General features: G+C 46.6%; 1 protein-coding gene across 1 annotated transcript; it reads right to left on the bottom strand.

Annotated features, from left to right (window-relative positions):
- Nucleotides 1-1,481: 1,481 nt before the first annotated feature.
- LOC309577362 (phosphatidylinositol-3,5-bisphosphate 3-phosphatase MTMR8) lies at nucleotides 1,482-21,374 on the bottom strand. The gene is made up of 14 exons (XM_082289325.1): nucleotides 21,341-21,374; nucleotides 19,703-19,825; nucleotides 18,647-18,809; nucleotides 16,826-16,983; nucleotides 15,104-15,232; nucleotides 13,743-13,877; nucleotides 11,892-12,024; nucleotides 10,271-10,380; nucleotides 9,243-9,368; nucleotides 7,704-7,753; nucleotides 6,939-7,139; nucleotides 6,401-6,529; nucleotides 5,459-5,585; nucleotides 1,482-4,949 (listed from the first exon to the last, which is right to left on the bottom strand). Exons 1-14 carry the CDS (start codon nucleotides 21,362-21,364, stop codon nucleotides 4,722-4,724), a joined length of 1,836 nt encoding a protein of 611 aa, XP_082145451.1. The 5' UTR covers nucleotides 21,365-21,374; the 3' UTR covers nucleotides 1,482-4,721.
- Nucleotides 21,375-21,590: the final 216 nt, after the last annotated feature.

Below are 21,590 nucleotides of genomic sequence, written 5' to 3'. Positions count from 1 at the left end.
GTTACTCCAGTAGTTTCTGCTACATGAACTAGATAGAAATACAGAGAAATGAGAGAAAAACAACCCCTTGGCCCTGCCCTGCTCCTGCAGCTCCCAGCAGGACACATTAATTAATGTCATTAGCAAACCTGCCCTAACGAATGGCCCACCTGCCTGCCTGGCCCCAAACACAGGCTTGAACATCCCCTGCTTCCTCAGCTAATTAATCAAGTGTGGACTGCTAATTAAAACATAAATAGGACACTTGGAGCTGGTTCTTCCCCCAGGGAATGCTTGGATGTGTGTGAGGGATGGATGGAAACCAGGAATAGCCAGGATAGGTCCCTATACAAACAACCCCAGCCCTGAGCACAGAGCAGAGGGGACGGGGAGCAGAGGAAAACACATTTGGAATTCTCCTGGTCACCCCTGACTATCCAGCCAGGAAATTCCTTTGGGGTCTGACGCTGCCCAGGCCTGCCAGGAGCTGAAGGGCAGCAGTGCCTGAACAGGAGCTCTTCCCTTTCCAATGCTTTTCCTGGGGTGCCTCAGCTTTGGGAGCACTTCCCAGGGCTCACTGCTTCCAGAGGCGATGGAAACAGCAGCCACAGGGCTGCTCCACACCAACATTCCCACCTGGAGCCCCACAGCTGCACCTGCAGATCCTGTGGAGCTCTGGGCACCTTCAGCTCCTGACAAATCCCACTCTGCAGGACTGGGGAAGCTTCCTGAAGCTTCCCAGCTCCCTCCAAACCCATCTCCTCCTCCATCACAGCCAGGGTGGCTCTGGATCAGAGCAGGCGGATTTTTATTCCAAGGAATTAACCTGGAAAGGCAATCACTAAGCACAGGAACAGACCAGGAATAAATCAGACCTAAAAGCTTTCCCAAACTGCTTTTCCTCACCCTTAAAGAGGCCATGGAGAACTAAAACTATGGACAACCCAATTGTTCCCACTTTTTCCCTGCAGAGCAAACAGCAACAATTGGATTTTCTCTCCCACAGGTGACAACTGCAAAAGAAAACCCAATTTAATAACCCACAGAATGAAATTCACATTAAAACCATTTCAAATGAAGCTCCACAAGTCCCTCTTGAGCTTCTGAGTATGACAGGCACCAGCCCACTACAAGGTTACACCTGGTTGCAGCACAGGAGACACTGGGAACAGGCAGGAAGCCATGGAATGTCCTGGAGAAGCCATGGAACGTCCTGGAGAAGCAGGAGCAGCTCCAGAAAAGGGGGAGTTTCACACAAGCAGAGCCCACCTGCAGCAGATCAGATCCCTCTTCCCTCCCAGTTCTCCCAGTCACAGGAATCCGAATGGAAAGGAGTTGCAGTGCTCCAGAGGAAAGCAGGATTTCTGACCTCACAAAGCAGGGATGCTCCCCTAGGAATAAAGGGGTTGCAGTAACTTTGCCCAGCAGCAGCAGCAGATTCCCACGTAACAGCTTCTGCATTCCTTTCACACCTCCAGGGAGCAGAGGATCCGGGCCCTGCTGCCAGCAGGACGCTCCAGGAGCAGGGAACACAGCTTTTCTGGGAAGCAGATCCCACCTGAGCTCAGGACACACTGCAGTGCTCTGAGCAGCTCCTCATTTTAGCTCTTCAAACAGCCCAGAGTCACCAGCAAAACCAAAAAGCTCCTTGTTCCTTGGTTTTCAATCCATGAGCTCATGGAAAGAGAGGAAAGCCTGGAATCTTTTCCAGCTCCTAAATTACAGCACCAGCATGAAAGACTTTTAACACACTGCAGCCTTTGCCTGAGCCTGTACACATGAAACCCAGGAGGTTTAAAGGACATTAATTTTTGGCTCTGGCTCTGTTTTGCCACTGGAGTTAAAAGCAGCAAGGTTACTCCGAGCTTACACCACCTGCAGTGTCTGAGTAAGCTGGTGGTGGTTGTACACACCTGTAGTAACACTGGAGTTTTGTGGAGACATCAGTTTTGGGAACAAGGAAAGATTGTTAAACTCCTCCATTGGCAATTCCAAAGGCAAAGCAACACATGAACATTTACAGGAGCCTTCTGCAAGCTGGATTCCTACAAGAATTAACCATGGCATCTTTAAACCCTTCAGTAGTCAGTCAAAACCTTCTCCAGTTCTGTATCTCTAATGAAAATCAGGGAATGTATTAAAAATATTAAAAGAACTGATGATCCACAGAATAACTGGTCCTAAAAAGTGCCTGTCCTGGCCTCATGTCCCATTTTCTCACAGAATTTGGGGATGGATGTTGCCCAGTACTCCCTGGAAAGGCAAGACAGGGCTGATCCATCACTCACACCTGGGTCAATATTCCAAGTGATCAGGAAATTAATTTTTAATCCATCACCTCTTGTGGCTCCCACTCCTTCCTCGATAACAACTCTATTTAAGTCTGACATACCCTCAGTATTAAAAAGCTTCCTCTTTGCCATTCCAGGCAGTGGAGAAACTCTGTGCTCTCTTTTTCCTTGGGCCTTTGATGTGCTTAATAGAACAGGTATTTTCTTACCCAAAACGAGCCACTCAGGGAGGTTTTGGTTGGTTTTTGGACACTGGACTAACCCAGGGATTTCACCACAGGTTAAAAGCACATGAGCACAGCTATGGCATTTCCTGGTGTCATTCTGGAATGTTTCGAACTTTTACTGGAGATTGGGAAAGCTCAAATATTTTCAGTTGGCTTCCAAATTTTTTATAAAAGAGAAAAAACAATTGGAAAATTTAATGGCAGCACCTAATTTAAACAACAGATTGAAAAGAGAGCAGAGCAGCACCCTGAACTGAGCTGCACAGGGGGATTCTGTGCAATCCAGCACAGAACAAGGACTGTGGCACAGCTTTCCTTGGGGGGGTGAATCTTCCAAGCCCCCAAGGCCACACCATGATCTCAGAAATGTCCTCAGGCCCTGACCTTGATAAGCAGCACTCTGAGCTTATCAGGAACACTGGCTGCTCCCAGGGCTGGATAACAAATCCTGGCTTTAACCAACAGCCCTGCAATCTGATTTTTCTTGCCTGAATAACCCAAGTGGAACACTTTTGTTATTGACCTTTCAAAGGAAGATACTGACCCAAACTGCAGCCAGGCTGGAAAGTGACTCTGACTAAAACCAACTCTCTTAGGACTCTATAATAAACAGGGAACTCGAGGGGAATTTTTCCCAGGGATACACCTGGACATGGTCCTTGGGGCTGTGCCAGAGCCAAAGCACTGGGAATGCTGCCCTCCTGGATTCTGGAGTACTTTAGATTTGTAAGCTCAGCCTCTAAGGGAGCTCCTGTTGTGCTTATAGGAAATTCTCCATAAAACCCTTGTTCAATTCCTTATCTGCTGATTCTCTGCTGTTGAGTTTAAGTGCTGCCACTCTGTTTCTAGGAACCCTTTAGGCCTGACCTGCTGGTAATTCCAGGGCTCAGTCTGGCAGGTTGGTCCACTCTGAGCCTTGTGACTCAACAGGAGGATCTCTCTCATTCCTTTCCATCCCCAGCCTCCACATTGATTGATTTTAGATTGCTTGATTTTCTATTTCAGCTTTTCTCTGTGTGCTTTAACCATTTAATAAGTAACAGAGTGAACCTTGCCAATGAATTTGGTCACACTTTTTGATATCAAACCTGCTTTTGCTGATGCCTCTCCCAAGGATTCTTTGGGTGACCTTCAAACACTCATTTGTGACACCCAGTTCCTGGGGATTGAAGTGCTTGTTTCTTCTGTTTCTTCCCAAGTTCATTGCCATGAGAGATACTGTTCACAAGACAGACAAAACATCCCTAAAGTTCCAGGAATTTGGACATTCCCTCGAATCACTCAGCAAGTGATTTCATAATTTTGGGCCCCATTTCAATAACAGAATACAGCCCATCTGTAATTGCTGTCTCATCAATGATTCCAGCTTGGAACAGCTACTCTCTTGCTTCAGTTTAATCAAGATCATAAAATAAGAGAGAAAAATTCCACATAAACGTTCTCCTGTCTTTCCTCATTTCTAATCCTAAATCCATGAGTTCCAGGCTGCCTCTGTGGCTTGCTGCACTCCTGGCAATGAAGGAGGTCCATAAAAGCTGATTCTTCAAGAGGTCAGCTTGGAAAGAAGCTACTGAACTCAGGGCATCAGCAAAAACCCTGGAGAAGCTGCAGCAGGAGAAAACCTCCTCAAAAAACACTGACTACAGGCAGGAGCCAACACCACACTCCAAACTCCAACACAAAAACAGCAATGGCCTGGCTGGACACTGACACTGTCTCAGAAAAGGCACAGGGGGTTTGGTTTTGTGTAACAAATATGCATAGGAAACAAAACATGAATCAGTTCTGCTACAAGGCAAGGGTCCATGCAGAGATTCATTCACAGCTAAGAAAGGTTGGGGGTTTTTTTTATCATTTGAAGACAGACTGAAATTTTTTCTCGTTTTAAGATGACCTTGGACCACCACTGAGAACAGAGGGATTTGCATCCTTCCTCCTGCAGTTACAAACACTGCCCAGCTCCTCACAGAACTGGCCAGGATTTCTTCCAGCCTCAAGCACCAGTGCTGGCAGGCAGCCCAGACCCTCAGAAATACACGTGTTCCCACTGAAAGCCAAGTTCTCAGGAATGCCAGGCAGCCTCCTGGCAGCTCTGCATCACCTGAGCTGCAGGAGCTGTGACCCACAGCAGCTGCTCCCCCAGCCCTGCACACCCCTACTCACACTCAGCTGCAAATGGGGGCTGCAGCAGCTCCCCAGAGCTTCACCCAGCAGCTCCCAGAGCTCATCCCTGGTGCTGAGCCTGCCCATCCCCTGTGGAGGCTCCGAGATCCCGGGGCTGGGCTGGGCTCTCCTTGTGCTTCTGGTGGCCCAGGGAGGGGCCGTTGCTCAGCACAGGGGCTGCTCCCTCTCCACAGTCCTGAGGAGGAGTTGGGGCTTTGGCAGCAGCAGGTCCTGCCTTGGGTGAGGAGCAGCCTTCACTGGGCAAGGGGCCGTCGAGGAAAGGGAGTTTCTGCACAGATAAAAAGGCATAAAACAAAGAATTAATACCCAGATGCCAGAGATGGCCAAAAGCCAGGTGTCAACACAGCAGCCCTGTGGCAGTGCCTCTTTTCCAGCTCTCCAATCCAGCCCTGAAGTGCCTGGACACAGATCCTGCCATGTCCAATATAAGCACCAGGAACAGCTGGACACAGATCCTCAAATGCCTGACACAAACATCAGGAATACCTGGACACAAATCCTCCCATGTCTGACACAAACATCAGTGTTTCATTAATAAAGCTGAAGTTTTCAGCATTCACATTACCCTAGCAAAGGACACCGATATTCTTCTCACTGGTGTATTTTAGATACTGTATTTTGATTTGTTGGAGGCTGTTTTGGGGTTTTTAACACAGAGCTTTGTCACGGAACCTCTCATTTTTACCCAGCTGGTTGCAACAACTCCTCAGTGTCCCAGTTTAATCCCAGTTCCACTTTCCAAACCCACCAGGGGATTTGAAGCCCTTTGTGCCTCACGTTTTCCAGCTCGGATGCGTTGTCCTCCAGTGTCACCTTCTGGCTGATGCAGCTCAGCAGCTGATCCAGCACACACTGCTTCGGGTGCATGCCCTTGTCAAAGCGATTGTACATCCCACACCAGAACCTCAGAAACGGGGAAAAATGAGAATCAGTTGTGCATTATTGCCAACAAATAGATGCTGCTTAATATTTTTAATAAATTGAGATCGGTAATTGATTTTAAAACTTGCCACAACCCCAGACTATAAAATTCAGTAGCAATGGGCAACTTTTCTGAAAGTTAAAAAACCCAGCAGTAAATATTAGAATAGGATGAAAATACATTTTTTTTTTATAGCAGATTTACTGGAAGCTTGGGCAGTTTATCTTCCAGTCCTTGGTTTGCCCAGCCTCCCAACTTTTATTTGCACACAAAGCACTTAACATCACATTTTCATCCCCCTCTCTCTCAGCAGGGCCCAGGAGTGAGGCACAAACAAAGCAAAACTTCCCAGATCTGTTGTGACACCCTGGGCAATAAAACAGACCTGGCAACCCGAGCCTGCTCTGGGAAAAACCCAGGAGTGGGCACTGAAATCCCTGCTTGAAAGACTTCTTAACATACATTAAAAAGGAGGAAAAGAGGAACTTTTGGAAAGGTTTAATGTGACAGAGCAAGCAGTCAGGGGGTGTGTGTGCTTCTCTCTGAAGTTCTGCTTTTCCTTGCCTTTCCCCACCATCTTTCTCAACACCAAATTAAAAATACTATTTTAAATTACAGCGCCTGAATTTATTTAACCTTGGCACTGCTCCTCGTCGTTTATGCCTGAGGAATGGAGGGGAAAGGTAAAATAAACCAAGCTAATCAGAGCAAATTTATTTGATTTAACCTGAGTTATCAATCTGCATTACAATGAAAGAAACGTCCCCCTCCTTCCCCTTCTTAACTGAGCAACTTACTGGAAACTGAAAGGTAGAGTGTTTGGTTGAAGCTCTTTGTAAGCTGTAAACCCTCTGTACAAAGGATTTCTCAACTCCTGCTTCCTCTGTAAGAGGAAAGGCCACAGAGAATGGGTCTTCTCAAAGATTCTGGCAAGTAAAAAGAACATCTGATCACTAAAAAAAGCAGCAAGTGGATTAATAACTGCAGATGTTGGGAGTAGAATTAGATTAAGGGAGCTGAGAATTATTTTTATGATGGCTATGACTGGTTTCATGAGGATACATCACTGAGGAATTAAAAGGGACACTCTCCTGTCCAGAAGGGATATCTGCAAGTTATTATTGTGATCCAAACTAAAACATCTTTTTTGAGATATAATCCACATTCTTTTGGGATGCAATTCACATTCTTTTCTCACACTGGTTAATGGGAACATTGTCTTGAGAGATGGTCATGTTCTACAATCTCCAATTCCACAAAACACACCCATCCTGCCCCTTTTCTAGACATTCCAAGGGATTTGTGGCCTGGTGGCTCCACAGACTCCCAGCTCACCTGAGTTCCTCCCGCTCCTTGTGGCAGGTGCCCAGGAAGTTGCCAAACTGGCAGGAATAAACGTGGTCATGGATCTCGAGCAGGAAGCGCTCGTTGAACTCAAAGGAGCAGGGGAACTGCTGCATCAGCTGCCACACACACTCCACAAACTGGGTGAACACAGGGGACACCTCTTTGGGGTCCCCATCCAGGTGGCCACACCTAGAGAGGTGCAAAAACCAGGGTAAATCCTCTGCCACCCACCACAAAAGGGCCCCTCGCCAGAAGTTTTCTTCCAGGTCAAGTTTATGCTTTGAACTTGGGAAAGTCCTGACAAAGTGGCTGAGAGCTTCTTCCAGGAGATGGCTGCAGAATTAACAGGCCTTGCTGGAGTATTCTGGATGGGACAGGCTGCCCAGAGAGGGGTCAGCATCCCTGGAAGTGTCCAAGAGATGTGTGGATGTGGCACTTGGGGACATGGGTTGGTGCTGGTTGATGGTTGAGCTTTATGATCTTGGAAGTCTTCTCCAACCTTCATGATTCTGTGATTCCATGATTAGCACTCCTCAAACAATACAATTTTGCAGGTGGGAAAACACCCAGAATTCATACAATGATTTTGTAAAGCAATAAAAACACCGTGATGAAAGAACAGCCTTAGCAGATACTGACTTGCAATGCAAATATTTTCCAAATGTTTTCTCCTTTGCAATTTTCCTTGGGATCCCCTAAACCTGCAGACACTGTTTTGGTTTCACTGCCCCCAGGGGAATGTGCCCCTCTCACCTGTGTGAGAACTTGTGGCCCATTGCAATCCACTCCTTTTCTATCAGGACCTGCAGGTTCAAAACAGGGATTAAGAAAAGAACATTACTTTGGTTAAAAAAGCAAAATGAAGCCTTTGATGTTAAAGCCTAAAAAGCTGACAACCTGCTGACCCTATTGCTATAAATATATCCCCAGAAATCAATGGAAACAGGAATTGTGATTTATAGATTATCCAGTTACCAAGGCAATGGCACTGCTGGAATCAGAACTCATTTCCAAAGTACCATTTTGAGGGAGTTTCCATGTGGTTAAAATCATAATATACAAATATATTGAGCTCAAAGAATTAACAGCTTAATATTACACTGTGCTATTTAATTTGGGAAAGAGTACTGTGATATTCAGCAAAATAAATCAGCAACTGGAGTTCAACAAATGTTTAACAGACAAAAAGAAATATATGAAGTACAGCTGTGTAATGAGGAGTTCAGGATGAAATCAGAGCAACTACATGGTATTTTTTCTTTTAAATAGATGCCTGTAGTTATAGAAAATTATAAGGAAGCAGTGTTTTCCTTACAGATGTCTCACATGACTGAAGCTGCATCCATTATCACTTTGCTGGATCATAGCTAAAGATAATTCCTGCTATCATCATCCAGATTAAGAGAAGGAAGGCAGAAACCCACAAGAGTTCTTAGAAAAGTTCATTTATATTGCTTCTTGAATTTTTCCATTCCTTGCACTGCCAATGAATTCATTTAGGAACAACCCTGTCAGGGGGGTTGTGCCTACAAACCATTGTCTCAGAGGACAGACAAGGATGTGTCTGTGTCACTGCTCCTAAGATAAATCCTGGTTCAGAGACAAAGCCCAGGCAGATGTTTCATGTGCTGATGGAATTTTAACCGCTAAGAGGCTGCAGTATAATCCAGAAACAAAAATAGAAACAATAAAACCAGCATGGGATGCAAGGAAACAGTCCTGGCACTGGAAGAGGCAAAATCTGCATTGTTCTGATTTCAGGGATTCTTTCAAGGAACTCTCCTGAGACAGAGCAGCTCTTCAGGTATTTAACAAGAGATGACTGGAAAGAAACATCACAGACTGCCCTGAATTCATGTAGGGATGGCTGCAAATGAAGAAAAAGCCTGCACTAGAAGCAAACAGCCAAATTAAAGTGAAATGGCTTTAAAAAGGGTATGAAACGATGCAGATTTGACTGATGGACAGGGGACAGGACCAAGGTCGCCCAATTTCAAATCCCAGCAGATGAGAGACCTTCAGGACAAACTCCTCCACCACTTTTTGGTGGATTGCTGCCAGAGCTGAAATCTCTCGTTAGCGGCTCCCATGTAGACGTTGCAGGATACAAGGATTTGGGAATTGTCAATCAGCTGCTGCCGTGCTGTTCACAGCAATTACAGCTCCTTACAGAATCAAAGCTGCTTTATATAGGTCACCACTGCTCGGCCCAGGAAATGGCCTGAGCCACTTTCAGCAGGGCCTGTTTGCACTGGAATTGCACTGGAATTGCACTGGAATTGCAGTCCTTACCATGAAGCCTTTGAAGGTCCTGTAGAAGGGGTCCAGGAGGAGGCCAGCCAGGGAGCAGACCTGGGCCGTGCGGTCCCAGCCGTCGGAGCAGTGCACCAGCACGCTGACCCTCTCCTCCCTCACAGCCTGCCAGGGACACAGCACAGAGCTCAGGGAAACACAGTCCTTCACCTGCATCGCCCCAAAACCCCAGGGGAATGCTTGTCATCTCTCCTCTGGCCCATGGGAACGCACCATTCCGTCCAGAGAAGCCCCAGCTAGAACAAAGTGCTGCAGCAGGCTGGTAAAAAAGAGCCCTGGTGATCTCTGGAAGGCCAAGGATTCCCAGGCTCTTCCTCTGAGGAAAAAATTTGGTGGATGATTAAAGAATAGTAGTTGGACACCCAGGGATTAGAACTTCCAGATAAGTTAGAGGAGTTGATCCCAACTTCCCCCCATCCCATCCCTTAGGGCAGGAGAGAAACACAAAAGTTTCTTGCCTGTGACATGGCAAAACTGTGAGAGAAAACCAACATTTACTACTCACTACACTCTCCACAAACTTCCTGCACACCCTTTACTACTCCTTAGTGACTTCCTTCCTTCTGCCTGACCTGCAAAGCCACCAGCTCTGCAGAAATGAGGACTGTGTCGAATAATCACAATTACAGTGTGTACATCGCACAAAGCCAGGAGAAAACCAACTGGTCCAAATCATCCCTCGATTAAAGCAGAGCAGTGGATGAACAACGAGCACATGGTTAGTTGTTTGTACTGCTACAAAGAAAGGTTTATAAAGGTAATTTATTCACATTTTGTGATTTTATGTGTTTCAAATGAGTTCTAGTAAAGCCCAGTTACAATACAGGACACAGGACCTGTATTGGCCCAGTAGCTGCATGACCCACTTATGTTCTCCAACATTTTTAGAGAGCTGAGGCCAACCTGAACACCACCTTCTCCCCAGAGCCACCTTCCCAGCCTTGCAGCAGTCCCTAACACACCAGGAAGCATTTGTGAATCGAGCTGCAGCTGGAGAGCAGCTTTACCTTGGCCAGAAAGACACCTGCATCCATCACAGCCTTGATGTGCCGTAACCAGCCCGAGTTCTCCAGCCCCGTCAGGAAATCGCTCATGGAGGGAGACTTCATCTCACACACTGGCAACAAACACACAGCAATCAGCTGGCACCCCAGAGCAGCATCCCTTGCACCTCCTCATTATCTCCCCAAAAGTTTTAAGCGCTAGCAGCAATATCCTGTCTTGAGGACACACTCATGGTTGTTTATCTAAAATTCATAATTAAAAAACTGCTGGTTTTGTGAGAATTTGAGGCTCTGGAAATCTCCTTCTGCTCTTTGTTTAAAGGGTAACTCATTATTTATTCAGCTGTGTTTTTTCCAGCAGTGAGCTGTTACTTTGCTCTAAATCCCCATCACATTTACAACCACTCACTCACTCCACAAAGATTTGAAGTTATTTCTCTCTCTAATTTAGAGACAGAAATAACAAGTCTAACCTTGAAGGCAACTCAGCTGTTCTAATGAAACCCAGCACAGAAAATACTGAGAGTAATAAAGTTCAGAACACCCCAGTGAATGAGATTTTATCACTGCTGGAGAAGAACATGGGAGCAAAAACAAGTATTTATTCTGCCTCTTCTCCCACCACAAAATCACTCTGCCAGGAAGAGCCAGTTGAGGACTCAGAGCTGTGAACAGCCCCATTTTTGTCCAAGGTCACCATGGATCCTGCAGGGCCACCTGGGAGCATCAATTACCCAACTCTTTGGAAACAAGAGGAGTATTATGGTGGTTACTAAAATATTAAACTCCTACTCTGCATGACTGCACTGGAATGGCATCATAGAAAATGAAGCACAGGCACCAAGCAGAAGGATTTGCAGCATCCCCTCTGCCCCATTCCACAAGGAATGGCAGCACAAGGATGGCAGCAGTGCTGGAAACCAGGGAGCAGAGCTCTGCCATCACCTTTATGGAACTTCTCCAAAATTCTCTTAGTGAAACTCTGGGCCTCATTCCACCCTTAATCCCAATGGCTCAGGTGATTCTTTCGCCCTGCTTTGCATTCTTCCCTATGATCACAGTGAGCTTAATTACTCTGCATTTTAATACATTTATGTATTAAAACATTCAGTTAATACATTTTAAAGAAGTTTGGTTCAAAGAAATCAGAAATGAATGAAAAGTTAGAACAATGTATGTATGAGATTCAAGTCTTTGGAAGATCATGCCAAAATCGTATTTCAAATCAGAAATACTGTTAATACTCCAAATATGGCAAACCCCCAAAAGTATTTCTGAACAACCTCTGTTGGTTTTCTCTCAGTAAGTCAAGAAGCAACCATGAGACTGTCTTAGCTGTAAAATGTAATGTTTCTCTAACCTTTTCCTATTAATTTGGCACATTCATTAAGGAATGTTTTTAGTATTAGTTGCTATTTTTCAACCACAATAAAAACAAGAACAAATAAAATGTCAAGCCTTTCAACAGCATTGGTACTTTCAGCCACTTGAATGTAGCAAACAAAGCAAGATGCTGACTTTGCTTCCCTCACAGCACAGTTGTGCATGGAACTTCTGGATATTCAGCAGGAGGTTCTGTCCAGGAGGGGTAAGAAAGACAAACCCCTCCCAGGGTTGTACCCACCTTCCAGCAGTTTCTGCAGGCTGCTCCTCATCACATGGATGTTCTCTATGCCAATGAACTTAAAACGAATGTTTTCATAATTATCTTCATTCTCATAGCCCTTCCCAGCAGCTCTGTTGGCCATGGCATTCAACTGGCAAATTCAAGGGACAGGAAAGAAAAGAGAAAATCACCACACAGTTCAGAGAGGCTGCTTTGCAAGTCCTTTTTTTAAAATCTCCCAGAAAATGTACTGGACAAAACTGTTACTCAGCTGTACTTCCCCACCTCCCAGACAGTTCTTGCAGCTGTTTCATTAAAATTACTGCAGTTCATTAGTCAGAGGCTCATTAAGACCCTACTTAGGGCAGTATCAACCCCCAATTTCTGCTGTCATCAGAGACATTGAGCCTGCCCTAACTGTGAAGCTACCTAAGGAAATTCAGAGAGAGGCACAAGGAAGCAGAACTAGGAAAGCCATTTTTAACAGGGACATACATACATGGTGGTACAGAAATAGCAAGAGAATTCCCAAGCTTTTCACAGACATACATGCACAGAGGAAATAAAGCCACCTGAGGGAAACATAGAAACATTCAAGTTGAGCACAAAGAACAGCAACTGCAGGAAAGAAGTAGAAAAGAAGCCAGTTGCTCTAACAATCCCCCAGACCAGTTCGAGAGCTACCAGGACATCTTTGGTGGGGCAGAAAATAGAGCAGCTCAACCCCCCCTTATCAATTTGGGCAGATTTTGCAAGAGGAGAGAAGAGTCAGATATGGTACAGACACCTTTAGAACTGTAAAATAACCCCAGTGCTTCAGTTCTGCCAGAGTGGGACAGGTTGGGTTAGAAGGAGAAGTGTCACCAGTTACAAATTCTCCCCTTGTCACCAAATGCTTTAGCACAAAATTGCCACCAGTGATGGGTTTGGGTGGCACATCTCTGCCACTGCAAGCTGGCTGTGCCAAAAGAACACGCAGTGCCTGCTATAAATGCACACATCATTACAGAACAGGGGATCTCTAGGAAATGTCACACTGAAAGCCAAGATACACACTGGGACAAGATGTGAAACATTCCCTATTTTCCCCAAAAAAACTTTTGCTTTCTTGCCCTTGCCATAGTTTAACTAAATTTGTAGTTTGTATAAAATAACTGCAATATCTGAACAGTGAAGCAGGTTCTCAGAAAGCTCTATTTTTAAATACGCAGAGCAATTTAAATCTTCGCATTTAAATAATTGTGTGCTATGAAAACTCGTGTTCTAATTGGCTTATACCAGCACTCCTAATCCATATCCTTAAAAGAGAACCATTGGAATTGCTTTCTAAACTCAGATCCCCAAGATGACAGTCATTAAAAATTACATTTTGCAAATATTTCCTCTCACATAAACCCCTCAGCTCTCAAGTTCTAGCCCCAAACTTGAGTTGTATTAAACTCCATCATGAGAACATCATGAGTGTTATTTTTAAAAGGGAAAAAAAAAAAGGGAGGGATTGCTTTCCCCAGGCCCACTTCCTCCCAGATCTGCCAACAAAAGCACTTCAGCCTCGTGGAACTGAATCCTGAGGCTTCTCTCCAACTCCACTTCCAGTTCTCTCCTTTATCCTTTAGGGCTCTGCAGGAAAATGCTTCACTGTCCCAACCAGTTCCATCAGGTCATACTGAGCACAAACCTCAACCCAGGATACTCCAGGAGGGCAGGGTCCTTAGGAGCACTTCACATTCCAGCTGTATACCCTGAGCCGGGAGCCTGATCCCACACTCCTGCTGCAGGACCGCCCCAGAACTGTGACAGAATGAACTGGAAACAGCACTGCTCACTCAGACAAGAGATTTAAAAGCAGCCCCAAGCCCATGGAGGTACCTTTGGCCTTGTGTCTACAACATACATGAAGGGGCTGCCGGGGTTGGCCTCTCGGATGGCCTGGAGCATCTGCTCGTCCTCCAGGCAGCGCGCGCTGAACCCGGCCAGGGGCTGGCTGCAGCGGCACAGGGCGGCCTGCAACACACACACAGCATCAGCCCTGCTCCCACAGCCCCTGCTCCCACCCCAAACCCCTCTGGGGTCGCAGTTTCATTGTCCTGTGGGCTCTTTCTGAAAAGCTGCTGCTGAGGTGGACACACAGGAACGCTACCGGGCCATTCCACAAAGCGAGAACTTTGGGAAACTGGAAGTGGTGAGGCTGAGGAGGCTCCAACTGCTCTGCCTGAGGGTCACTGCCCCAAATGTCAGCAGTTCGTGGAATGCCAGAATGGTTCGGTGGAAGGGACCTTCAAAATGTCTCGTTCCCCCCTCTGCCATGGGCAGGGACACCCTCCACTATCCCAGGGTGCTCCAATCTGGCCTTGGATCCAGGGGCAGCCCCAGCTGCTCTGGGCACCCTGTGCCAGGGCCTGCCCACCCTCCCAGGGAACGATTCCTTCCCAAGATCTCATCTGATCCTGCCCTCTGACAGCTGAAAACCATTCCCACTTGTCCTGTCACTGTGGCCATATAAAAGTCCCTCTCCTTCCTTTCCATGAGCCTCCTGAAGGTACTGGAAGGCAGCAATTCCTCATGTGTTCCATTTGGTTTCTATTTCCAAACCATTCTTTTGAGTTTTCCTTATCAGTTGTTGCCGTTGCACACTCAGAGCAGCACTGGGTACATTTTAAGGAAATTTCATTAGTTTCCAGCACAACTCCAGGCAGTGCCCAGGTCAAGGCACGCTTCCTCAGGAAAACAACAATTTGGCTGGGACAGAATTTTCCTGACATCAGCATCTAAAACACTGCTGAGGCAGCAAAGTTACAAATTTACATTCTGGTCTTCAGTGGAAAAAAAAAATGAAACCTTCACTTATTCTGAGCTAGTGGGGATTTATTTCAGGGTGGTTCCTCCTCTTCAATATTAAGAAAATCCAGCCAAGTCAACACATAACTTGATAAAACATTATTCAGTATAGCTAAACAGGAGATTAAAAAACCCCACATCAGAAGGGATTGCTGAAAACTGATTAAGAAAAAAATTCCCAACAGGAAGCTTGGAAAGTGTGTGCTTTTTGCAGGGCTCTGGACGCATTCCAAGCTCATTCTGTGACTCAGAACGAAAGCCATTAAGAGAAGCACAGTTCTCAAAGGCCTCAAATCTAATAATTATCTTATTCTTTCCTTTCATTAGAGGGGAACTGGACAAAAAGGGGAACCCTTCCTTCCCCCCAAGGCAGCAGGCAGAGAAGCACTAACATTGTTTTCCTTATATAAGTAAGAAAGCACCGGAATCCGCCCTCGGCTCCTGAACCTTGAACTTCCCATCACCACTGCCTTGGTGGCAGCTCGAGGCACCACGATTTCAGGAGGGTATGTGCTGCAAACCTGAGGGAGAAGAGAGAAAAAAACCCAGATATTGCTACTGAGCACTTCAAAATTCATGAAAAATTCATCTTTAGCTGATTAGGTTATGAGGTATTCAGAAAAATAAGGCAGGGAAACAATCAACTCTGCAGCTGAACCTAAAAACTGGACTGCACAATGCAGAGTAAAAGGAAGATCTTTAAATCCAGAAATGTGATGGAAGTTTCTAATAGATTCACAGAATGGTTTGGGTTGGAAGGGACCTTAAAGCCCATCCCATCCCAACCCCTGCCATGGCAGGGACACCTCCCACTGTCCCAGGCTGCTCCCAGCCCCAATGTCCAGCCTGGCCTTGGACACTGCCAGGGATCCAGGGGCAGCCCCAGCTGCTCTGGGCACCCTGTGCCAGGGCCTCAGCAGCCTCACAGCCAAGAATTCCTTTCCACAAAAAGAGAAAATAAGAACAACTATACTTTAAAAGTTCTCTCTAAATCTTATGCAACCTGAAAGGCACTTCCAGCACTCAGGTGGAATCCTCAGAGAGCAGCTTCATCCCTTCACCTCAAACAAGCACAGCCTTTGCAGCATGGACTTCACAGGTAAGCTGCTCTCCAAGCCTGGCTTTACATCAGGCTTGACAATTTTAAAACACAGGCTGGAAACCCTGAGGAAATTCTAAAGCACTGGGGAGTTCCACTGCAGCAAGCAAAGCCTCAGAGTGATTAATGATTTGAGATGGCCATGTCCAGGTGCCCTCAGCAGCTACTGGAAACAGCACCTCTCACACCAGATCTCAATTCAGGCCTCCACAGGCACAGGCAGGTAAAAGTGGAAGTCACCTCTGACAGCACAAGCTTGTATCTCTTCAACCCAAAGCTTAAAGTGAAGAAAGCTACCAGGGGAAGGGAATGGAGAGGCAGGAGAAGGGATTCAGGATTGTGAATATGTTGGTGTCTTCCTTGTAGTTTCTTGTTCTGGCTTTTTACCAGCCAGGTCTGACTGTACACAACCCCAGAGGAAATAAAAAGGGAAATAAAGCAGAGCAGGATTTTGAACAAGCTTGCTGACAAATGCTTTTGTTTAATGTTGTTTAGATGCAAGTTGGCCTTTCAGGGAAAATAACACTAGCAGGCACTTCAGACTGAAATGACAGAGAGCCCTTAGATAGCAGAAGATCCAACCGAGAAAGCAAAAAAAGGTCTGTTTTCCACTGCTGTTTTTTCCTTCCTTCCTTCCCTAGTCCCTCTCCACTCTGCCTCATTCCCCACCCATCCAAACTGCTGCCATTTCCTTCTCTCCTCCACATCTGTCACCAGCCAGGTGGGACAGGCTTTGGAAATACCAAAAGCAGCTCAGGGTACTTGAGGCTTTGCCCAACAGATGGTTTGACATTTCTGCAGGAAAACAAGGCTCTGGTCCCTTGCCAGGGGGATCAAAACACAACAAGGTGACTCTGCAGCTCTCCTGGAGCATCATTATCTGCAACTCCACATCAAGATGAGGTGCTTTGACTCAAACCGAGTGAGCTCCTCGCTCCCCAGAGGCAGCAGCAGGGCTGTCATTAATAACAACAAGGAGATAGTGCAGTAAGTGGCTCCTTTGGGCAGGAATTACCTCATAGTCCTTATTAATATCCGTTACTTCCCAGTAGTCGTTGGGAATTCCCATGCGCTGGTAATCCAGTTTCAAATCAATCAGTTTCCATCCCATTTCCCGGTTCTCTTTGGACATTTTAGGATTGTAAGAGAAAGCATAAAGTTCTTCGGGTTTCACTGGGAAGGAGAAGGGAAAAAAAATCAACAAGTTAGAGATGCAAAGACATCCAGAGAGCCCAAAACTTCTGGAAATCAGTAACTGAGTGCTACAGAGGAGTGCTGGAGATATTTAAAACTTCTTAACCTCATGTTTATAGGGTTTTGGCTGGGGTAGTACCAAGTGCTGACAATTCATCCTGGAATCCTAAGGAATTTCCAATACTCAGCTCCCAAATGCAGGGAGATACATTAATTCTAACGAAGTGTTTTAGTGTTTAGGTTGGAAGAAGTAATTTCTCCTAAACCATTGATTTCCTCCTGAATTCACTGCAGTAAGCAATGTTAGAGGAGATTTATATCATAATCATTAACCCTCACATTAAAACATGGATGAAAAGATCTGTTTTCTGTGGAGAGTTCATACAACAGCTCCTGCACACCTGTAAGGCCATTGCTCACCCAGAAATTCTGAGACTGGAAGCCTTTAGGGATGTGTGGAATATTGCTGTCAGCCCAACAAAGGCTTCAGGCTGGCTCTGACAAATGCCCATTTACCATCCCAATCTCCTTCCCTCTCTTCACAAAATGCAAATCCAACCAATAACTCGTTCAGCTGATTCCCAAGGCAGCTCCAGACACACAGGGAAACCTGTCAGAGGCTGATAAAGCAGCTGGTTACTGGGCAGGTAACCCAGAGCTCTCCATCACACCTGTGCAAATCATCAGTAATGATGTGCTCTGCCAAAAATCCGTGAAGGGAGCACACTCACAGACATCTTCAAACAAACAAACAAAAAGCACTGTTAAAATCCAGAAGCAGAAGAAAAGAAAGAGCTACAGCATTTACACAGTTAAGTAGAGAACAAAGAAAACTGGCGTGAGCCCCTGCAGTAACACCTCCCACGCTTCAGGCACTACCCAAACCTCTAATTTTTAAAACCTCAAAGAGCAGTGACAGCTTTTAAATGTAACACCACAAACCTGCCAGCTACAGCATCAGAGGGAGAACTTCAGAACTAAGAAAACTCCAAAGAGCACAAGAGGGATGTTGGGAATAGACACAAGCCTTAATATAAATTAAAATAAAATCCAAACTCAGCAAACCCCGTTTCTCCTACAGGATTTCCAGCCCAGTCCTGTGTGAAGGCCAACAAGAAGCTGCCTGGTGCCATTAATTCCCCTCCCTCAGCCTGGCGACACCATTTGCAATTACAAATGACATCCTTTTAATAACACCACTCCAAATACTGGTTCTAGCACCCCAAAACCGGAGGCTGCCACAGGCAGAAGCCAGGTGGGAACTCAGTGGAATGCTGTCCTGCAAGAAGAGCCTGAAAATTCATCCACGCTGGAACAAAAAGCTGGAGCTAGAAGAGAGCACGGGCTTTTGAGGGTGTCTGGCTCACACTCTAAGAGAGACTCTGAGTCAGGGCAGGGTGAAGCACAGGCTTTCACAACTGAGCAAACACTGCAGAGCAGCCCAAAGATGCCGATTTGTGGGATTCCGGAATTCTGTGAATGCCTGGATCAGCTGGAAAGGGCAGAACTGCACACAGCCAACAGCTGGGTGACACAAGTGACTGACAGTGGCTGGGTTTGGGATATGAACTTTGCACAGCTCTCCCAGGGCTCGGCTCAGAGCATTCCAAAGCTTCCCAGGCCAGACTGCCATCCCCAGTACCTGGCTGGGAGAGCTTGAGCAGGGAGGTGAACACGTCGTGGCAGTCCCGCTCCTGCCCAATGACAAAGTGAGCCACGTGGAAGTTCTTGCAGTGGATGAGCAGGGGGTACCCTGCCGTGGTCAGGGGCAGCTTCTCCACGCTGGAGATGTGGTGATGCAGGATCTGGAGAACAGGGAACAAACACCAGTTGTCACTGATAAAGCTGTGAGCAGTACAAGCAGATCTGAAACCTTTGTAATACAATCAGCTATTTGTGCTTCCTGCAGCTAAGGAGCAGCAGAAAATGAGTTTATTTGTGATATTTATCAAACATAAACTGCACCCAAAGCCCAGGGAACTAAAGCAGGACTGAAAAAACACAGACCTACATAAATTACTTTCAGAGGCAGATGTGCAGCTCAGTTTACCAGGTGCACTTTGCTTTCCTTGCACCCCCATATGAAATAAATTCTGTCACTCCCCTTTCCCCTTAACATTAATAAAATAGGCTTGTTTCAGTGCTAATTCTGCACTTCTAAAAGCTGCAAATTCATGTTTAGTGGTTTTGTATATTGAGTCTGAGATAGGAAATTACACAAGTTTTTTACATTCCTTGAACCGACACTAATTCCATGAGTGAACTCTATCAGGTCACATCAACACTGTGCTCATTTCCTTTCCAAGCAGCTGCTTCGGGGAAGCCTTTGGTATCAAAATGCCATAAAAGACCACTACAGCTTCGGAATTCCCAAACCTGTTTATTCTGGAAATGAGAACATTATGTTCCAGGACACAGGGGGGAATGGCTTCCCACAGCCAGAGGGCAAGGATAGACAGGATATTGGGAAGGAATTGCTCCCTGGGAGGGTGGGCAGGCCCTGGCACAGATTTCCCAGAGCAGCTGTGGCTGCTCCATCCCTAAAAATGTCCGAGGCCAGGTTGGAGCAACCTGGGACAGTGAAAGGTGTCCCTGCCTGTGGCAGGGGTGGAATGGGATGATCCTTCAAGTCCCTCCCCATCCAACCCATTCTGTGATCTGAAGCAACCCTTCCAGGTGTGTTTCCACCCCACCATACCCATGTTTCCTTCCTGACTTCAGCAGAGGCATCCACGTAGATCAGGTGCGTGGCTGTCAGGTACAAGGTCCCGGTCGCTGCCTTCCTGTTGGCGTAGCGATCCAGCAACTTCACGTTTTCAACCTGCAGCAGGAACACAGGAAGAAAACACTTCAGAATCCCAGAACTGCTGTGGTTGGAAAAGTCCTCCGGGATCATCGAGTGCAGCCTGTGCCCAATTCCCACCTTGTCACCCAGCCCATGTCCAGCTGTTCCTCACACCTCCAGGGATGGGGACTCCAAACCTCCCTGGCAGCCCCTTCCAAGGCCTGACCACCCTTTCCATGCAGAAATTCCTCCAAGTCCAGCTTTGATGGAAGAACTACCTAAGCACCTGTTGAACTCCATCCATTCAACTTCTAATACACAGCTCATGAAGCAAGACAGAAAAATACAAGAATTTAAGTCCCCCCTGCAACAACGAGTCAGCTTTACACCATGAACTCAAATTATTTCTCCATGAATTAAAGCCATAAAGGTTAAGCAAACAGCCATGGCTCAGCACCAGCAAATCCTAACAGGATTACTGGATTTGTAGCCAAGATGATCCCAGTTTGTCACTGTGCAAGGCTGCAGAAGTAACAAGACAAAGAACTGCAAAGGAAAGATTTGTCTGTGCTCAGGGTGATCAACATGTTGCTCTGAAAGGAACAGCCCTCTCCAGTCTGACTTCCCACTGCTCATTCCCTGTTAGTAGCTACTTCTTGTAGCTCACTTCCTGGCGTCCAAGTGCATTTCATAAACCACACCAAGCTAATTAATAAAAAACAGCTTTAAAAAACATCAGTGCAGACATAATAAAATATGTTACAACTCTGGATTGATTTTCTCCTGGCCTATTTGCTGCCTAATGAACACAGATGGAATTTTTCTTTCGCCATTAAGAAGGAATAATGGGAAAAAATAATTGGATGGACAACGAAAACAAATGTTTTAGCAGTAGATGATAGATTAGTTCTGGGTATTGAATGTGTGAGGTTCCTTATGCTGGTCTCAAGTATATCATGGAAAATCTCAGGAAATAAACTTGGGAGAGCAGAGGCTTGGGCTCAGTGTCCTCTTAGCAGGTCATGTTTTTCAGCAGGTATAACCATTAAATATAATATTGCCCTTTTCAGGGCACTAGAGACATGCAGGACCAGCAGAACACTGCAGAGCAGGGGGTAAGGAGCATCCCCAAACAATGTCCTAGAGAATAAAACGAATAGTAATAACCATTCTTGCAGTAAAGGGTAAAATTAAATTATCAACTACTGCCTGAATAAATGCAATTCCTTCCAGCATAGCATTCCCAGAGCTCCTGTTTGACTTAATTCAATGGGAAAAAAAGCACATTTTGACTCACTCATTGGGGCTGAGAGGAATCTCCACGCTTTGCAAGGAAGGAAACATTCCGGAATCATCCCCAAACCACCTCGGCATCAGCCCCTCCACTGAACCCCCCTCCCCACAAAGCGCCGGAGCCACCAACACCTTGGGACCGCGGCTGTGACCTCCCCCCACCCGCAGCCCTGAGGGCGCCAGGGCCGTTCCGCGGCGGGGGAGCAAAGGCAGCCGGCGGTGGGGAGCGGAGCGGGCCGGAGCCCCGGGCGGGGTTACCTTCGGGGTGCTGATGTGCTCCATGGCCGCCCGGCCCCGCCGCCTGCGCCCGCCCCGCCGCCATGAGGGGCCGCGCGCCCCGCCCCGGCCCGGCCCGCCCGCCTCGCGAGAGCCGCGCGCCGCCGCCATCTTGGCTGAGGGCAGCGCTGAGGGCAGCGCCCGGCATGAGCCCGGAACGCGGCATGTACCCGGAGAACTCGGGATGTACCCGGAGAAGTCGGGATGTACCCGGAGAAGTCGGGATGTACCC

Source organism: Coloeus monedula (assembly GCF_965178545.1).
Source record: "Coloeus monedula genome assembly, chromosome: 12".
In the NCBI taxonomy this organism is placed as follows: domain Eukaryota; kingdom Metazoa; phylum Chordata; class Aves; order Passeriformes; family Corvidae; genus Coloeus; species Coloeus monedula.
This window is presented reverse-complemented; position numbering and strand designations above follow the sequence as displayed.